The sequence below is a fragment of the Acomys russatus genome, chromosome X, assembly GCF_903995435.1.
Source record: "Acomys russatus chromosome X, mAcoRus1.1, whole genome shotgun sequence".
In the NCBI taxonomy this organism is placed as follows: domain Eukaryota; kingdom Metazoa; phylum Chordata; class Mammalia; order Rodentia; family Muridae; genus Acomys; species Acomys russatus.
Genome location: NC_067169.1, coordinates 92,796,272 through 92,816,833, shown reverse-complemented (window position 1 = coordinate 92,816,833; position 20,562 = coordinate 92,796,272). Strand labels below are relative to the sequence as shown.

The window sequence follows — 20,562 nt, the reverse complement described above, 5'->3', positions numbered from 1 at the left end:
ATGTAACTGGTGTGACAGTTTAATGTGACAAGAAAAACATAAATGAGACCACTAATATTTTATAGTGATTCCATGCTGAAATAATATTTTGTTTAAATCAGATTCAATAAAATACCCTATTAAAATAATTTCACCTGGTTTGGGGGGCTGCTCTTTAAAACGCTGCTGCTAGCGAATTTTTGGTTGAGCATGTGGCTCACAATTGTGTTTCTGTTAACGTTCGCTGGGCTAGGACATTAGTGTCGATAAAGAAGAGGGCCAAGGACAAAGGCCGGAACGCTGTTTCAAAATCAGAATAGGAGAATGGGACATTAGAGGGAAGGGCCTGGGAAGGACCAGCCAATAAAGGAGGAGGAAAATTCTGGGAGGGCGATGTTCTAAACAGAAACTGATAAAAGTGGTTTTAAAAGGGAGAGTCAGAGAGCGAGAGATGCTGTGGGAAGGCTGGCTTTAGCCAGAACAGTTCTGCTGTGCGGGCCAAGGCAGGTGGCTTTGGAGCCGTCGCTGAGAAGAACCACGGGAGGACTCCGAGCGATGCCATAGAGTGAGTAGAGAAAACAGATTGCTAACAAGACCGAGAAACGTGGGGAGGCTGCAGGAGAGGATTTGCAGTGAAGGGGACCTTTATTCATTTTTCTGTGCTTTGCTGGTTTGCTGAGGTAGAGAGACGGTCCGCAGGTCTCACCTGACTGAGTATTGCTGGTAGCGATGTTCTTGGGGCATTTAGGATCAGTTGAGGGAAATGAAGCTTGTATTCAAGGAAACATTTCAGACTGAACTCTGCGGTTAAACCGAATTGCTTCTTGTAGTGGCACAGAATTGCAGGGCTGCCAAAATACCCCAATTTCTTTGTTCTTCTCTGTCTTTTCTAAGTTTTTGTTTTTGTTTTTGTTTTTTTTTTTTTAGTGGTTCTCCTTGCTCCAGCAACGGTGAGTCAAGGACAATGTGAGCATAAGATGGCCTGACATTATTTATGTGCAATGGCTACCTTTTCCATGGGTTTCTGAAGTTCAGACGTAGTTTCTTTCCCTCCATGAGATGTGAGTGCTGCGAAGCACTGCCATGTTCACAAAGATGGCCACTAGTGTCACATTGATTCCTCATCCATCACCCCACCCCCACCCCACTTGCCAGCCCTAGACAAGATATCCTGCATCCATGTATTTGCCTATTGTTGGGATTACTACTTTTTTTTGCGGGTAATTTCATTTGCATGTCTTTTCTTGGGTGGTTTGAGAATATAACTTAAGGCTAAGTAGCAAGGTGCAATGATTTTGTTGTATCCTATATATCAAAGGAATCATCTTTTCATCTTTTGTTCTGGATATTTTTAGTGAGTTTACACCATGGCTGAGTCGTTAAGTGAAGTGTCCAGCAGCATGGAAGGTTTTGAAATCACCGAGGAGGGTAAGTCACCCAATGAAACCCTAATGACCAGAACTAGATTTACTGTGTCTTATCAGAAAGAGGACCCTTAGACAGGGATAAAGGGGAAAAGAAGTCTCAAGGGAGGGGTGAGGGGACAAAAAAAAAGTTATAGAATACACGTGACATGAAAGCAAAATGGAGGCTACTAGGCCTAGGTAGTGGACCAGCAGGAGAGGATGATGGGATTGAGGAGGGTGAGGCATGGGAAGGGAGGAGCAACAAGGTCTGAAATCTTTGTAGAAGCTTCCTTTCACTATGGAAGAAGTATTTCTGTTCATTCAGAAAGAATAGCCAGAACTGCACCGCAATGTCATGGATTCCATTAAAGTTTCAATGCAGATAGTCATTTAGATTCAGCCAAGGGACATTAAGGCTTCAAAGCAGACAGTAATTCAGATTCAGCCAAGGGAGGATTTGTAATGAGGACTAAAGGGGAGAGAAACAAAAGAGACCACCACAGGCCTCTAAGTTGAAAACGAAAGGTCTCATGTGCGCATCGTAGCTTTTAATGTTTTTGCATATGTGCGTGTGAGTGCGGCAAGGCGACCATGATGGAGGCGTGGGGAAGAGGTGTTGAAGAATGGAGGTTGCCAACAGAACACAGCAACCAGGGGGCTGGGAGTGGAAGGGGGCGGGGACAATAGGATGGGGAGATAAAATGGGAGGAGAGTCAACAAGAAAAACGTGATTTGAAACCGCCATAATGAAACCTACTACTTTGTATGCTAATTTAAAAATAAAATTATTAAATTAAAATAAATATCATTTACAAACCTTCCTCAAATGTGTAGTCACTGGCTAAGCTGTGGTGCCATTTATGAGAGAGAAATTAACCTGAATGAAATGATAGAAATGGAGAGATAAATTACAAACACTAGCTATGTTTCCATTTTTTATTATTAGTACATATTAATTATACAAAATAATGGGTTTCATTGTGAATTTTTTATATATGTGTGTCACTTAATTTTAATATGGTCATTCAGAAAAGGAACTATGAGACACAAAGTGAGTACTGACTTTAAGGCCAGAACCAGATGTAATTGTTAGTTGGGTTGGCTTTTTCGTTTGTTTGCTGAGCGTTCTTTAGTCATGAATGGCTCAAAAGACTGTCTAGAAAGGCAGAGAGTGAAACCTACTCCTGGCTTCTTGGAGGCCTGCGTTCGCTAAATGTGTAAGGTACAGGATACTGAGATTGCCCATGGAGCCACGAAGGCTCTTGATCTCTGGTTAGCAGGGTCTCAGAGAGTTATTAGACACTAACGAATATTTAAAAAACAAATGCATAGGTAAATGGGCGAATGAATCAATGAGTGAAATGACTCATCAAAACAGACCTTATGACGTCATCAAGTGGCCAAGGCTGATGCCAACAGAAGAGGCCAGTGGTGCAGCAATCTTGATGAAGGATGGAGAGAGAGAAATGCTTTTGGTCTGTTCTCTAGAATTTTCAAAAGATCATATATATTTTTTTTTTCAAAACTAGCACTGACCACAGAGTAAAATGGTCATTTGGAGATGGAAGGGAGTAAAAGTTAGAGTCTCTTTCTCTGTGTTTCCTAAGTAATAAGGCAAGAGAACAAGGTCATCATTTTATATTATGCATTTTAAAACTAGGTTTCACCCAGAAAGAATATATTGCTCCTGTGCATGATGAAAGAGCAAGCACAGGAAGCAGTAGCAACAATTTCTTCACTGGTATTAATTGGGATTTCTTCTGCTGCCTGTTTCATGGCATGTGGCATGTTCATTTGGGTCTTTGTTGTGTAATGATGTTTGCTGTTTGGAAATTGGTGTAGACACAGAAATCAATGGCTTTCTTAGAGAAAGCTGTCAGCTGTCAGCGCTGTGGTCACTGGGTACAACAGCGACACCTTGTGGTGACATGAGTTATAGGCGTATAGGTGACAAACGTTACTGGGTATAAAGGTGAGGTTTTACCCCTACTTGCATAACTACCCTTTGTATTTGTAGTGGCTTTTGAAAACCAGCATTTTATGGCTCATCTTCTGGAAATTTAAAGACAGCCTTTGCAAAAAGAAAACTTGAAAAGTGTATTTATGTCCCCAAATCTCTGGCAAATATCTTTGATTTTTATTAGGATTTCAAAAGTATGTGTCTAGCAGCTAGTTACTGTCTAAGGTGGTGCCGTGTTTCTAAGCCAATGTTCAGGATGAGTGAGCATATAACACACCATGTTTGCCAGTTTGGTATCTTTGTGATATCTCAAATCCCTGTTAGCAAAACTGCAAACTCCATACAGCTAGCACCCAAGGGTACAATGGAAGCATTTCTTATCCACTAGTGCCCCTAGTGGACAGAGATGTGCATTATTTTGAATTCTTCTGGAATAGTAAGTTGTTTCTTCCCTTCTCTGAGGGGAAGCATTTGCAATTGGTGTGTTGGAGCTGGCTTAGATTGGCTCAGACTGGCTCAAGCTGGCTCAGACAGGCTCAGACTGGCGCAAACTGGTTTCAGAGACTTAATCAAAATGGCCATGTGGGAGTGTTTCCACTGCACCAAATAGGTACAGAGTGCAGACCAGGTTATTTCTTCAACAAACAACTAGCTGTGAAGCATTTTCTATCCCCAAACAACCACTGTGATTATAGCAATTAGAATTGTACATATAAACCTCAATCCTATTCTTATATGTTCAAGAATAGCTACACTTTAACTATTCAAACACCAGACCCAAATTGATGGAAGTTTATTGAATGCTGAACAAAAACTGACTGGTCAGGGCCATAATCTTGGCTTGGGAGCCAGACTATGATGCTGGTATGTTTTTAAGGTACACTTTTCATGCAAAAACCTGGTAACAACCAGGTAACTAGGTGTAGGAAGTGAGACGGGGCAGCATTACATCATTTTGACTAGCTAAACATAATTGATTTTGTTCTAAGTGTGTTGTATCTAGATAGCTAGACAAAGGATTTTAAGCTAATTGGCTAGGATGTAGGTTTGGGGACTTTTCAGTTCCCCACCGTTCCTGGAGAAAAGAACATAGCAGGATATTACAGTCTTAACTCTAATAGAACATACATTTATCTTTAATTCAAGAAGAATACGCATTTATTACCTATTGTTTTATTCTAAGTATCAAGCATTGAATTGTATTCTGGTCTCAGGCATGTAGGGCCTGAAAACTTGAACTTAATTTCACCTTATGATCAAAATGGAGACTTAGAGGCAAAATGGCGACTTAGAGGCAAAACGGCTTCTGGTATGCTAAAAGCAATAGCAGGAGCTATAGTTATGCTAGGAACTAGAGTAGGTCTCAAAGGAGGGCCTATATAGTTAAAGCAGTTTACAACATTCTCCCATTTGAGTTTTGCCCTAGAGTCAAATCATTGACTCTAAATTATTTCTTTTATTTAGATATTTATTGTGAAATAATTTACAAAGAGGCAAGGGAAGAGAGTTATGATACATGTAAACCAAGTGTCTATAAGGGCTGTTAAAAGGTTAGTTTTTTTTTTTTTATCCCAAGGGGATTAGACAATTTTATCTGATATCCAAAACAAGTTTTTTTTCTTTCTGTAAATCCCCTAAAGGTAGAAGTAGGTAAGAGGTAATGTCATTAAGAAACTTAATCATTTGTCCCTTATGCCAGGGATCGTCTTTTGACTTAGCATTTCAACCTGTTAGGTGGGACAATGGACGGCATATTTCTTTCTGTAACTATTTCCAGCTGACATTAGGACATTGTTAACAGGGCTCAGGAAGGCTGAAATATTAGTCAAATGGTGGGTAATGGGTATTTATCAGAAGCATCTGATTAGTTAATCCAGTTGGAAGACAGGGAGAAATCACAATGATTGGACTGGTTTACATCAGCTTTCAGGAAGTCTAGAGTTTAGCAGCTTGTAGTCCATAGGTGATGCCTGGATAGAGTCTGTCAGCCAAGTGAGAATCTGTTGGGAGAAATATGGACTATGGACAGAATTAATACTTTTTAGTAAATAGGGAAGGTGAAGAATCCCAAGACCAAGGGAAATTCCCATTTCCAGGAACATGGAGGTGTACTTATCTGGAATCCATCTGACTTGAGGCAGATTTATCCAAGTCATTCTTTGAAGCTTATAATAATCTTTTTTAAGTTTATAAAGGAGACATGTTAGCTTGAGAAGCAATTTAAAATGTAATTAAGGTTAAAGATTTGAACAGCCTTAATACAACAGTATCTTAAATCATTTATTAGCATTTAAAATTTTATATCTTTTGATCTTTATAATTTGTATTTGTTAATACTAAAAATATATATCTCCAATTATTTACCAGAAGACATAGGTAGTTGGTTACCAGGAGCAGTAACATGATTTTCTTTTAGATAAAGAAACACTAAGAGTTACTTCTTTTATTAGTCTAGTCTTAAAGCACAGTAGAGACCTGAGAAGGATAAATTATAGCAAGAAGTATTCCAAATATCCTATGTATCAATTAAAATGACATAGGCTTACCCATTACCCAGATGGTTATCCTACTAGGCTCTTGTGATGTTGATGACTTTGTTGGGGGGGGCATAGGTCCCAGTACAGTATTAGTCTTTGGCTGCCAGGCTTGGCAAATCTGAGAGGGGGAGGAACATAGGAGAGGCCTACCCTACATTATCATAGGCAATGTAGGGCAAGTAACTCTCCAAGTGTCCTCTTTGTCCATAGTTTAGGCTGAGCCCTAGCAGCAGTTGTGGTATTGGGGCAGTCTTACCCAGTGGCTGGCATACCACAATCCAGGTGGGTCATTGGTGCCCTATTTATCTTCTTGGAGACCTTAGGGTCACTGCTGGGGGATAGGGTCTCTGTCATAGTAAGCTTTTTTTTTTTAACATTTAAATGCCATATTCAGCAGATCTCTGAAGTGTCTGAGGTCCATTTATTTATTTATTAAGAATAGCTGAGTTAAATAAATTGTTTATATTTAGTCATCCATCCTGTGTTTAACCATAAAAACATAAAACAAGAGACTAGGTAAAGCTTAATCTTGTAATTAACTGTATCAATTTTTAACATGACTTTTTTGTAAATATATTTTTAGACATATTAAAGGATCTGATCAATTATAAGGTGACTACCATCAGCTTGCATTTCCTAGTTATCTTCAACAGTTTGTAAAAAAAAATATAGGAGGCCAAATAAAGTCCATCCCAGTAATCAACCATGACCATAGGCACAGTCATAAATATTCTAAAGAATTTCCAAGTAATATAATCATTTATGAGGCAATCAGGAATCAATCTGTATGTTTTAATCATCTTTAACAGTCCATAATAAAATGATAATTGTTGAATTGAAGCTTCTTTAGCACAAAAATCTTTAAATATAGAGACTGGGAACTTCCTTGATTTCCATATGGCACACTACCATAGAACATATTAGTTGCCTGTATGACTCAGTTTATGAAAAAATTCTACTAATAATTCTAGTAAAAACAAGGAAATCAAATATATATCTTTAAATCTGTTACTGTTAGCCTGAATAGGCCCTATGAATTAGTGATTTTTATTTTTAGAGCCCATGAGCCTTGTCTCAAAAAACAAAAAACCAAAAACAAATACAAAAAAAAAAAAAAGAAACATAAATTAAGAATACCTAACCTGTGTAGTGGCACAGGCAAGGAATGCCAGCACTCATGGTATGTAGACAGGAGAGTTTTGAGTTCCAGGCCAATCTGGGCTATAGTATGAGACCTTGGTTTTAAATCTCCCACAATTTCTAAGATTTAAAAATTAAAATACTGAAAGTGAAGGTGTAGGCTGCCGTGGTGGCCTTCAATACATCACTAGGATGTAACCAAGTCTGTGGTGGTGGCCTAGGCCTACAATCCCAAAGCCTAGATACAGAGGGATAAAGATGAAGAGTTTGAGCATAGTCTGGGATGTAGAGTAAGATTCAGTTTTTTTTTTAAACCACCGCAAATTCCTAGAATAAAGAAATTAAAAGTAAAAGATAAGGTCAGGCCTGGGGTGGTATTACAGGCTTGTTATGCTGACACTCTGGGTATGGAGGTAAGAGAATCTCAAATTTGAGGCCAGTTGTTTTTAATCCTCACAATTTCCTAGACTAAAACATTTAAGTTTCAAAGAGATCGTCAAACCTGGCATGGTGGCACAGGCTTACAATGCCAGTCCCAAGGGTGTGGATGCCAAAGGGTGGAGTTGAAGGACCGCCTAGACTACATAGACTACATACTACTTAGAAAAAAAAACATACAATTCATTAGATTTAGAAAAAAAAATTTTCAAGATTAATTAATGTCAAGTCTTGGTAGGTCACACAGGCCTGTAATAGCAATATGTGTGATGTGAAGGAAGGAGGATCAAGTGTGTGAAGCCAGCCTAGGAAAAAACCTCACAATTTCGTAGCTTAAAAAATAAAGAAGATTGCCAGGCACAGTGGCACACACTTGTAATCCCAGCACTCAGGAAGGCAGAGGCAGACAGATATCTGTGAAACTCCTCCCCCTCCTCTCTCTCTCTCTCTCTCTCTCTCTCTCTCTCTCTCTCTCTCTCTCTCTCTCTCTCTCTCTCTCTCTCTCTCTCTCCTCTCTCTCGTCCCTCCCCCTCTCTCTCTCTCGCTCCTCTCTCTCTCTCTCTCTCTCTCTCTCTCTCTCTCTCTCTCTCTCTCTCTCATTCTCTCTGTCTCTCTGTCTCTGTCTCTGTCTCTGTCTCTCTCTGTCTCTGTCTCTGTCTCTGTCTCTCTGTCTCTCTCTCTCTCTCTGGCAATGCCTAGGTCGGTGGCAGAGGCCTATAATACAGAATTTAGGTTTGGAGGCAGGAAGATCAAGAGTATAAGACTGGCTTCCACCACATAGTGACGCCACATTTTAGTAACCTGCACCCCCCCCCCCAGTTTTATAGATGTAAGAAATTAGAAGCTTGAAAGAGAAGGGAATGCTGAAGTGGTGGCGCAGGCCTGAAATACAAGTACTTGTGGTGTGGAGGCAGGAGAGTTGAAAGTTTGAACTCTATTTATTTTAGCCCCTAGAATTCCCTGTATTTACAAAATTAAAACATGAAAAGGCAAAATAGGCTTGGGTGGCGGCATAGGCCTGCAATAACAGCACTGGGGCTGTGGAGACAAGAGGATGGAGAGGGTTTGGCCAGCTTGGGCTACGGGGATTTGTTTTGTTTTATCTCCTCCACTTTCATAGATTTAAATAATTACAATATTAAAAAAGAGGGGGTAAATCCACAGCCGTAGCACAAGCTTGCTATACCAGCCTTCTGGTTGCACAGGTAGGAACCTGAATTTGAGGACACTCTGGGCTACAGGATAAGAACTTGTTTTTTCCCCTCACAGTTTCCTAGATTTAAGGAACTAAAAGAATAAAGGTAAGGCCATACGTGGGGTGAGGAGCGCGGGCCTGTAATATCAGCACTGCGGGGGGAGGGCTGAGGCAGGTGAATCAGGATTTTAAGACCAGCTGAACTATATAGTGACATCCTGAGCCGTCCCTCCAACAAACTCAAATAAAATCAAATAGATAAAATGGTACAAGGATGAAGGCCAAAAAAATAAAACGCAGATGAACTTTCTCAGTCATTGAAATTGACAAGCAAGTGGTATCTTAGGAGTTTAGCCTGAATTGAGGCTGCCTTAAGACCTCAAGCTGTGGCTTGGCCTGTTACTTTCCACTATAATTTAGACATCTGCGTACTGTGTTGCATCTCTTCTCTTCTCTTCGCTTCTCTTCTCTTCTCTTCTCTTCTCTTCTCTTCTCTCCTCTCCTCTCCTCTCCTTCCATTCCACCCCTCTCCTCCTTCCTTCTTTTCTTTTTTCTCCTGAGTTTTCAAAACAGGGTTTTACTGTGTAGCCCTGGAACTGACTCTATAGACCAGGCTGGCCTCGAACCCACAGAGATATGCCTGCCTCTGTCTCCCAAGTGCTGGGATTAAAGGCGTACGCCACCAGCACCTGGTGCTTACTGAGTTTCCAAGGGCAACACAAATGAATAGTGCGATGGGTACCAGAGGCAAAATCTGCAAGGCAGCTGGAATCACAGTCCTCTTCCTGCCACTAAGGCTCTGTCTCTTTTCACCACACTTGGCCTCACATCCATTCCTCACTTCCAGGAAAGAAGAGATCGAAGTTTAAAGCTCTTAAGAGCTTTTTTGGCAAGAAGAAGAAGAAAGAGCCAGAAGATGTCCCAGAAGGGAGACTGCTAAAGCCAAGCTTTTCCAGCAGCAGTATTAACGTGTCTTCTCTGCAGCCAGTACTGGAAATACAATCAATGGAGTACACGTAAGCCCAGATGGGGTCAGGGGCTGGGGATCCAGCTAGATTCAGAACAGGACAAACAGGTAGAACAGTCAAACTCCAGGCTTACTCTTCACAAGGAATTTGTGGTCCATTTCATAAAGTTGGGGATGGTCCATGTCATGAGAGGTGTTTTTTTTGTTTTTGTTTGTTTGTTTTTGGCTTTGCTTGCCTCACACCTAGGTTGCAGATCTGGACAGTGGAATCTCAGAGTAAGGAATAAAATCTCAGGGAGCAGAGAGGTTTAGCATAGAAGAGCCTAAGCATAAAGTCTTCTGTTGCTGTAAAAGCACACACACACACAAGCTAACAAGCTCTGTCTCTTCATCTTACATCCCCTCTCCAGGACACTGGGTGGTCACAGGGCTGTGGGGAAGACTATTTCTCAGCCACCTGCTCACATCCATTCACATTCCTTTTTTTCTTTAAAATATTTTTTTACAATTTTTTTATTAAATATCTTTTACATATACATTTATATTATTCCACATATATACAATAAACTACCTACATTCCTTTTTAAAAGAGATTTATTTATTTATTACATATGAAATGTTCTGCTTGCATGTACACCTGCTCACCAGAAGAGGGCACCAGATCTCTTTATAGATGGTCGTGAGCCACCATGTGGTTGCTGGGAATTGAACTCAGGACCTCTGGAAGAGCAGGTAGCACTCTTAATCATTGAGCCATCTCTCCAGCCCAACTACTTACATTATTATATGTGGTGTTCCAATTTAAACATCACATTTCTCTTTCACTGGGATGCTCTGTACCTGCAGCTGTCCCTGGATCAACAGGAGCCCTCTATGACACACTCCTTAGGTCAATTCTCATGACATTAAACTGCAGACATCAAGAGGGGCCGCAGAGTTCATTAGTGTCCATGGCTATCCTTTGAGGTTCCATCATGCTAAGATTCTCCCAATCCTCCCTCCAAACTCTTCCTGTGACACGATGACACTAAAGTATGGACAGTTCTTTAATGAGTGCAGCCTACCATGGGTACTTTCAGATAGCCAGCCAAGGGGAAAGGTGTTGGCTAGAAGGGCTTCTTTCATACCTTACAAGCACTGCCATTGTAGAACATTGTCTCAGAGTTCAAAGCAAGACTATAACCAGGCGGTTTAAACACCAGGCGGGTGGAAGATGGAGAAGCTGTCTGCTTTACCCTGCATTGTTTCTGAAACTTGGTAATGGCTATTTCTACAAACATTTTTAACTTTTCATTCCAAATTGGTCTATTAACTCTGCTGTGTTTGCCACAGTAAGAAATGTTAAGAGAGGCACAAAGAGGGCAAGGAGGGAAGAATATTTTTGAAATGAGCATAAATTAGAGTATAACTTAAGAACTGAAGGTCACGGGCCTTTGTCCCTTGCTTAATGTACTAGGACAAAAACCTACAAGAACGCCAAAAGACTTCAGGGTTTGTATCTATCTAGATGATCAGTCATAAAACTTAAAAGCAACTGGGTGTGGTGGCATAAGCCTGTATTTCCAGCATACAGGAGACAGAGGCAGGCAGATCTTTATGCTTTTGAGTCCAGTTTGGTCTACATAGAAACTTCTAGGCTATCCAAGGCTACATGGTGAGACCCTGTTTCATGCAACAGACAAATTAAGAAAAAAAAAAAAACCAACAACAAACATCTGACACGGCACTAACTAAAGATCTACTGGTTTAATATCTCCATGTTGCGATATGATAGTAAGAAAATAAATCTTCTTTTCTATAACTGAGCCATTATGTTTTCATAAGAGTAGAGAGCACTGTAGGTACAATAAAAAGACCGCAACTCTTATCATGTACTAGTCTCGAATTTGAATGGAGATGTTTCAATGTTCATTGGCATTGCGTGACATGCAGATTGCAAAGTGCATGTCTTGTATGTTCAGAACCAAGGTTGCAGCGAAAGCTCCCAGTGCAACATGGATGAACACTGCCAGAAACACCACATATTCTTTGAATTATGTTTTAATCATTGCACATTTCGAACAATGGAAACCCACACAGGATTGTAACTTACAATTTAGAACAACAGGGCTTTACAGTTACCATTCAAGCATGGGTGGGGGAAGGGGTGCTGAGATTCTAGCCCTAGCTGAGAGCTATTGGCACTTGATAGATCCTAGTTTTCTTAAGAGGTGTGGCCTTTGGTAGGTTAGCCATGTCCTAGTGGATGGCCCCCAAACCGTTGTGTATTTGGGAAGCACTAATTGGAGACAGTGAATTTAAAAGGGGGGCATGAAAAGTAGAGGGAGAATTGGGAAAGTTAGGAGGTGTTGGAGAGGGAAGGGGGAGTGAATACAATTTGGTTATTGAATCCTAAGTGGTCTACCCTGAAAACATATGCAAATGAGTAGCAGTAAATGATCTCAACTGGTATGTTTATATATATACATGTAGTAAGAGTAATAAAGGAAAAGGTTATGAATTTGAGAGGGAGACAGTATGAGATGGTTGGAGGGAAGAAAGGGGACTATGTAATTATATTTTAACTAAAAATAAAATAAATGAAAGAATATGGAATATATTGTATGAAATTCTCAAAGAATAAAGTGAATAAGTAATTTTAGAAAGAACATTTTTTCTATCAAAAAAAAAAAAAAAAGAACGAAAGAAAGAAAGAAAAGAAACTGCGCTTTAAGCAACCATCATTAAATGGTGACTGAAGAAGCAGCTGGGGCTGTAGGACTGGCACTTGTCCTGTGATGAGGCTGTCAGGATTCAGGCTCTGAACATGAGATGGTGACAAGGTCTACTCCTTTGTTTCTGAGTATTTAATATCATTTCCCATCCATATTGGCATGCATCCATACTCGCATGTCGACTGGTTGACAAACATATTCCTATGTTCCCAAGGGCATCTTTTGTAGCATTACTTGTTCTTTTGTTTCTAACATTTCTCCAAGTTATTTTAATGCACACTTGAGATCAACCTGGTCCCATTCCTAATTGGACGATTCCTTTGTGAACAAAGGAAAAAACCAACAAAGAAGAAAGCCGATATCTTAGGGGCCTGTTGGATGGCTCAGTGAGTAAAGATGCTTGCTGCTAAGCCCACAACCTGAGTTTCATTCTAGGGACCTACATATTGGAAGGAGAGAACTGACTACCCAAAGATGTTTTCTGACATACATACATACAGACACACACACACACACACACACACACACACGCAGGCACGCACACACATACACATTAAATAAATAAATACATGTTAAAATATTTAAAAATAAAAAAGACAATATCTGTGCAGATCCTTGATAATTTCAAAACAAATAAAAACAAAAACACCCAAGGGAAATTTCAATGTGAAATATTTTTAGTAACCCTTCCATTTCCCAAGATTGTCATTATTGAATTGTTTATTATATGGGTGAATTGTATGATGACTAAACTTTCTCAGTAGCCAGCATCTGTAAAACGTACAGTTTAATTATTTCTTTTAATTTTGGAAATTATGATATAACTATATCACTTTCTTGTCCCCTTTCCGCTCTAAATCCTTCCATATACCCCTCATTGCTTTTATAATGACTATGAACTACAACAAATATTAGCATTTACAAATAATTTTAAAACATTAAAATTAAACACGGGCAAATGGTAGAAATTGAAAATCCCTCATTTCTTTAGGGCTCTTCCTTAGATGGACTAACCACTAATAGTGTGACAGCTATATTTGCAGACATTTTTTAAGACATAAACTAAGCTATGTATGTATGAATGTATTATGTATATATGTGTGTTTGTGTGTATTATGTGTGCATATATTAAATATGTTCATACTCCTGTTTTATTCTCACACCATATCTCACAGACTGCTTTCTATGTTGGCACGCAGGCATCTCTACACTTCCTAGCTCTCCATGGTACCTATAGCATAAAAATACGGTGTCCTTCAATTCTTAATTCCTTGGACTTGGTTGACAAGACTTGTCCTTTTCACATAGGTCTAAGAGCAGCATGGGAGCCAAGGCCGTATCCCATGATAGTGTCTTCTGTTTGGATCCTGAGACCGAAAACTCAGGAAGCAAACTGCACTCTTCTCCGCAATCCTGGAGAGGCAGATCACTGAAGGTAAATGATGAATTTAACCTCAGTCCAATGAGACACTGTCCTCCGATCCTGCCCTTTCCTCAAAGGAGGAAAGAATTTGATCTTCCTTATCAGCTAATTCTACCTCACAGGGCTATGTAAAGTATCCAATAATACAAAATATACCCAGGCATGTAACTATGTCACATTGCCAACACAGAGTGCCGGCTTCTGTGAGTGTATTTATTGAACACACTCCAGGGATGCCATCATTACTTGGATTGGACAGCTCATTATCGATGTGCTGGCATGCCAACCCCCAAGCTTCTCTCTCTCTCCCACAGAGATCTACTTCCAAAACTTTGCCTAGAGTCACAAGAAGTGACGCCTTTGACGATTTGAGTGGATCTGTAGACTGCTATTCTACCAGAAGTGGAATCCCAGCCTCCAAGATTACTGAGGTAAGACCATGGAAATGTATGTAGCATGGGCAGCTAAGTCATAGAGACAGATTGTATTAGTGAGGGCTGCCATTGCTGTGAAGAGACACCATGACTATGCTAACTCTCATATAGGGCAACATTGAATTAGGGCTGACTTCTGGCTCAGAGTTTAGTCTCCATTATTGCCATGGTGGGAAGCACGGTGGCATGCAGGCAGACATGGTGTTGGGTCAGCAGGCAGCAGGAAGAAAAGAGTGACACTGAGCTTGGCTTGGACACCTGACCCGCTCCCTCCAATGACACACTTCCTCCAACAAAGCCACACATACTTCAATGAGGCCACATCAGCTAATAGTGCCTCTCCCTATGGGCCTATGCAGCCCATTTCTTTTAAGATTTGTTTATTCACTACTTGCACAATATTTGGCCTGCATGTGAGCCAACAGGCCAGAAGAGGGCATCAGATCTCATTATAGATGGCTGTGAGCCACCATGTAGTTGCTGGGATTTGAACTCAGGACCTTTGAAAGTACAGCCAGTGCTCTTAACCTCTGAGCCATCTCTCCAGCCATGTTACAGTGGCCATTGCCATTTAAGCCACCAGACAGGTCTATGCTTAAATTCTTGCTCTGTAACTTACTGGTTGTAAGACCATACTCTTGCTCCTTAACTTCTCTGAGCCTTCCCTTCCTCACTTACAGTGTATGGTATTAATCATTAGCTCAAAATTTGCTTGGGAAGATTGAATGAAGTCATTCAAAGTGCTGGAGAGATATCTCAGTGATTATGAGCACTAGATGCTCTTCCAGAGGACTCACGTTTGATTCCTAGCACCTCATGACAGCTAACAATGATTTGTAACTCCAGTTCCAGGGGGTCCAACATCTTCCTCTGGCCTCCATGGGCACCAGGGACATGGTACACAGACATACACGCAGGCAAAATGTTCACACACATAAACACATCTAAGAAATGTTTTTAAAGTAAAAAAAATTATTCAAAACCACCAAGCTAGTACATTGTTCACTTAGAATTGTGTTTCAGGGGTGTTAACCTCAAAACCCATAGACTTCACATGACTCCTTTCTAAGATGCTTGAATTCTTCACATCTGCCTAGACACAACAACCCTCTTACAGTCTCAGTAAAATGTATAATTTATATAAGACAATCCCTTACTCCCAGCTAATCCTAAACTTAAAAGACGCATCTGTTCCTCAGCCAGACACTTTTGGAACTCTGAGCCAGGAGTGCTCTCATGGAGCTTTTAGCAGCTTGCTTTTCATTTATGGGTAGGCTTCCACCAGAGCATCCTTGTGAGACTGGGGAGGCTGCCCAAGGAGAACATGCCCCACTGGAAAACTTGTTTGGTTTCATTTTGATTTTGTATTTGGCAAAAACTAAGTTGTGTTTACTCGTGACCCATCTGTTTGAGGCTTCACGTGGTTGATTTTGATTTATACAGCATGTGCAAATTCTGCTGAGTGATTTAATCTTGAAGGATGAAGAAGCCAGCACTGAGGTAACCAGCAGAGGACATGGCTCTATAGCCGAGGGTTCCTAGTGTTGGCGGCTTGTCCTCTTGTAGCATACCGGGGAACACCTATTCTCTTCTACTTTTTGACATCCAGTCCAAAAGAGCAACTTCAGCTTTTGCATGCCTGTAGTTACCCCTTATTCCTTCATGGCCATGGCAAGGGTCATGGGTTGTTGTTGTTGTTGTTTTTGTATTTGGAAAGAAACAGTCTAGTTCATGTCTCTTTCCATCCTCTTTTAGTCCCAGCAACATAGAAGCTCATGTAGCAGAGAAATTCAGTTAAAAACAAGAGTTATTTTTTTTTTAGAAGATTACAGGGAAATACTCTGGAGACTTTCTTTCTTGTGATGAAGGGGGATTGGGGAAAGACCATAATAGTCCAAAGACAAGTTTTGTTAAATGACCTACATCTCATACATTGGGTCTAATCTTTTAAGCGGTCCCCTGAGAAACACGCCCAGGGATAGCAGAGGGCACCGTATTAGTTACTTTTCTAATGCTGTAATAAAGACCATGACCAAAAGCAACTTGGGGAGGAAAGGGTTTATTTTATCTTATACTTCCAGGTAACAGTCCATCACTGAGAGAAGTTAGGGCAAAAACTCAAGGCAGCAATCTGGGGGCAGGAACTGAAGCAGAGGTCATGGAAGAAGACTGATTACTGGTTTGCTCTTCATAGTGTGCTTAGTCTGCTTTCTTATTCTATTCAGGGGCACCTTGTCCTAGTGTGGCACTCCACAGTGGCCTGGGATCTCCTCTATCAATTAGAGATCAAGAAATTTCCCACAGAGTTGTCTACAGGCGATCTGATAAAGCATTTTTTAAATTGGGGTTTCTCTTTGCAGATAACTCTAACTTGTATCAAATTGGAAAAAATGTGCCTGGCAGTGTGGTGCATGCCTTTAATCCCAGCACTAGGGAAGAAGAGGCAGGAAGAATTCTGTGAGTTCAAGGCCATCCTGGCCTCCTAAGTGAGTTCCAGGACAGCCAGGGCTACACAGAGAAACCTTGTGTGGAAAAAAAAAAAAAGAAAGAAAGAAATCCAACCAGGATAGGTGGTAATAGGTCATCAATAACCAGATTAACCTTTGGGTAGAAAACTCCCTTTAATTGCCAAGATAACAGAAACTAGATGAAAGTTGGTTGATGCAAGGGTCCTAGGTGGCAGGAAGGGTGGCTGGCACTTTCCTGTAAAATAAGGACTTAGGATGCTGAGGCAGGAGGATCATAGTGAGTTCCAGGATACCCTGAGATATATTTTGAGGCCCTGCCTCAAAACACCACACACATATCCATACACAAAACAAAATGAATCAAGGATCCGGACATCTGGACATTTAATGCTCCATGGAACCTGGTGGAACTATAGAATCACCCAGTGCCTGGGTCCCTGAAGAGGTAGAGTTTTTTTTTTTTAATTAAAATGTATTTGTGTGGCTACATGCACATTAGTGCAGGAGCCAACAGAGGTCAGAGGTGTTGAGTCTCCTACTACTGGAGTTACAGACTGTTGTGAGCCTCCTGATGTGCAAGAGTTGGACATGCTCCTAATTACTGAGCAATCCCTCCATCCCCAGGGCAGGGTTCTGAATGGATCATGAATGACATTCACAGAATCCAGAGATTGGGAGGGAGGAAATCCAGGTATACAGTTGTATTTGAAATGCTAAGATTGAGCCAGTTTTCTTCCCTTCTAGACCGTCACCTCATGTCCTCTTTGATGTGTTGGGAATGTATATGTTTAGTAATACACTAGCGCCTTTCTGCTGTTGAGTTCACCATTTAAAAAACAACAAACAAACAAACAAAAACCCTGTTAAAAAAACACTTTTCTTACTGCTTTCAGGCCCAACTCTCCCTCTACCTTTCTTCTTCTTTTTCTTCTCCTCCTCCTCCTCTTTCTTTTTGCTTTGTGAGACATGGTTTCTCTGTGTAGCCCCAGCTGTCCTGGAATCACTTTGTAGATCATGATGGCTTCGAACACACAGAGATCCACTTGCCTCTGCTTCCCAGATTGCTGGGATTACAGGCGTGCACCACTGCCCCTGGCTCTGCAGTTCTTAAGGAAGCAAACATTATTGGTTCTGCTTGTTGCCTTTCAACTTTCTATACATATACATGGTGTTTAGTATGGGACCTCCTACCCCTGTCACTTATTACTGAAGAGAAAACAAGACAAGAGTACATAGTGGTTAAGAACACAAGATATCACTTTGGCAAGAGCTTTCAAATACTTGCCTTGCAACTGGTAGAATTATGAGCAGTTGCATCATCTCTCAAACTTCATTTACCCATCTACATAATGGACATCATACTTAGCAATCACTTGTAAGAACTGTATGGCTTAAATAGATGCATCTGTAGAGATTTCTCACTGCTTGGCATATTATAATCCCTTAGTGAAGGTTATTTGTCATTATTTGTAATTATTATTATTATTAGAGCTGGGCATAAAGAAGGTTGATTGGAGCAATAGTTGATTTAGGCTTAGTTCCTGAGTTCACAGTAGAGTCTGGTAGCAATAAGGGAGCACTGGAGACTCTGGCCAGGAGTTTTCCAGGGGCAAAATCTTGGCAAACTTCTACTGTGTCCATTTTTCCTTGGTTAGTGTCTGGATGTTCTATGCAGAGCCTTAGACAGAAATAAGCTATGTTAGCTTGAAAGAAGAAAGAATCACATATCATGAATTATTGTAGGCCCAGTTCATAAGATTGGGTATAGCAAACTGTATATGCATATCCAATTTTATCAAAGATAAAATCAAAGATTCTAATCCATACCAAGAGGACCATGACCAGGCAAGTGTATCATGGTCATCAGTCTGAAATTAGTCACCCCTCCCGCCCAAACACACCATCATTTTTAAAAAATAAATTTAAGATTTTCAAGTTTATTTATCTGATACTGGAGATCAAACTCATGCTCAGTAAACACTCAATCTTAGGTCTCTAGATTTTCTTTAACATTTCCAGAAAAATCAACCTTAGTAATATGAAGACAAGAAATGAACGTGGTCAAGATCCAGCTCAGACAGTTCCTGGAGCAAAAGGAACAGAGGTTGTACTCTGGAGGCCAATTCCAGATCATAACCGCAAGATTTGCCCCTGTAAGCACCAGACTCCGAAGACATGGCCAAAATTCAAAGAAAGAGGAAGGGGCTAAAACTAAGACTCTGGCTTTAATAAAATAATTTTGAGGTGTCTTTGTTTTGGAGATTGGCAAAAATGTGCAGAAACACAGAAGCAAAACCAAGACTGCCTGCTGGTCTTTGATTTAAATAGGTATTAGACATGAAAGCAGGGAAGCAAGAGATTCCTTCCCAAGTCAGTTTTTCAGTTACTATTATATATACATATATACATGAATATATATGTATATATAAATATATAATATATAAAATATAAATATATATTGTAACTCTCTGATGACTAAGAATTCAAATATATGAGCCTATGGGGGTTATACTTTTTTCTTTTATAAATAAATAAATAGATAAATAAATAAATAACTTTACATCTTGATTATAGCCTCCTCCCTCCCCTCCTCCTAGTCCTACCCTTCCTCCTGTTTCCCCCTCCCTTTCCCCTATTCCTCAGAAAAGGGGAGCACCTCTATTCCAGCTGATCGAGTCACATCAGGACTGAGCTCCCCAACTTCTCCTGTAGCCTGGAACGGCAGTTCTGCCAGGGAGAATTGATAAAAAAGCATGCAACAGAGTCCATGTCAGACACAGTCCCCACTTCCCTTACTAGAGGACCCACCCAAAACCTGAGCTACCCATTGTCTACATATGTGTAGGGGGACTAGGTCTAGTTCATGCATGGTCCTTGGTTGGTGTTTCAGTCTCCATAAGCCCCTTTGGGCACGGGTGAGTTGGGTCTGTCGGTTTTCTTGTGGAGATCCTTTACCTCCAGGTCCTTTTCTCCTTCCCTTCCCTTTCCCACAAGACTCCTTGCATTCCCCTCAATGTTTGGCTGTGAGTCTCAGCATCTGTTTCAATCTGCTGCTGGGTGGAGCCTCTCAGAGGACAGCTATGTGAGGCACCTAAATGCAAGCATTGCAGAGTATCGTTAACAGTGTCAGAGTTTGGCTCTTGTCCATGGAGACATTCCCTCAATCTCTGCTCTATCATTATCCCTGCACATCTTGCAGGCAGGGTGAATTTTGAGCCAATGTTTTTGTGGGTGAGTTGGTTTTCTCCTCCCTCCTCTAGGAGTCCTGTCTAGTTAGAGGGTGGCCTCTTCAGTCTCCATGGCCCCTGCTATAAGTAATCTTATCTAGAGTCCTCTCCCCATACCCTCCCAGAAGCCTACCCCGTTGTAGGTCTTCAGTTTGTCACAGAGATGCCCCTGCACAGTTTCTCTTTTCTCTGCAGGTCTTCTGTACATCCCCCAAGCTCAGTCTCCCTGGGGCTGATCTCCACCCTCATTTCTCTCTGTGTTGCCTCTCCTACCTTGTTCCCTCTCTTCAACCACTATTACTGTCTATTCTATTTTTCCTTCTGAGTGAGAGTTAAGCATCCTCCCTTGTTACTTATCCTCTTTGAGTCTGTGTATTGTAGTATGTTTATTCTGTGCTTTATGGCTGATATCCACTTATAAATGAATATATACCATGTGTGTCTTTCTGGGTCTGGGTAACCTCACTCAGGGTGATTTTTTTCTAGTTCCATCCATTTGTCTGCAAATTTAATGATTTATTTTTTTAATAGCTGAGTAGTATTCCATTGTGTAATTTTCTTTATTTCTTTAATCTTTATTGTCTTTATATTCTTTATTTTCTTTATTAATTCTTCCTTGAGGGACATCTAGGTTGTTTCCAGTTTCTGGCTACATATAAATATAAATTATAAAT

General features: G+C 40.6%; 1 protein-coding gene across 1 annotated transcript in view; it reads left to right on the top strand.

Annotated features, from left to right (window-relative positions):
* The first annotated feature begins 1,379 nt into the window (after positions 1-1,379).
* The window catches only part of Kiaa1210 (KIAA1210 ortholog), a 41,996-nt gene continuing 22,813 nt past the window's right edge, over positions 1,380-20,562 (top strand). The window contains 3 exon segments of the mRNA XM_051141873.1: positions 1,380-1,407; positions 9,503-9,671; positions 13,645-13,771. Coding sequence (XP_050997830.1) covers positions 1,380-1,407; positions 9,503-9,671; positions 13,645-13,771 — 324 coding nt within the window.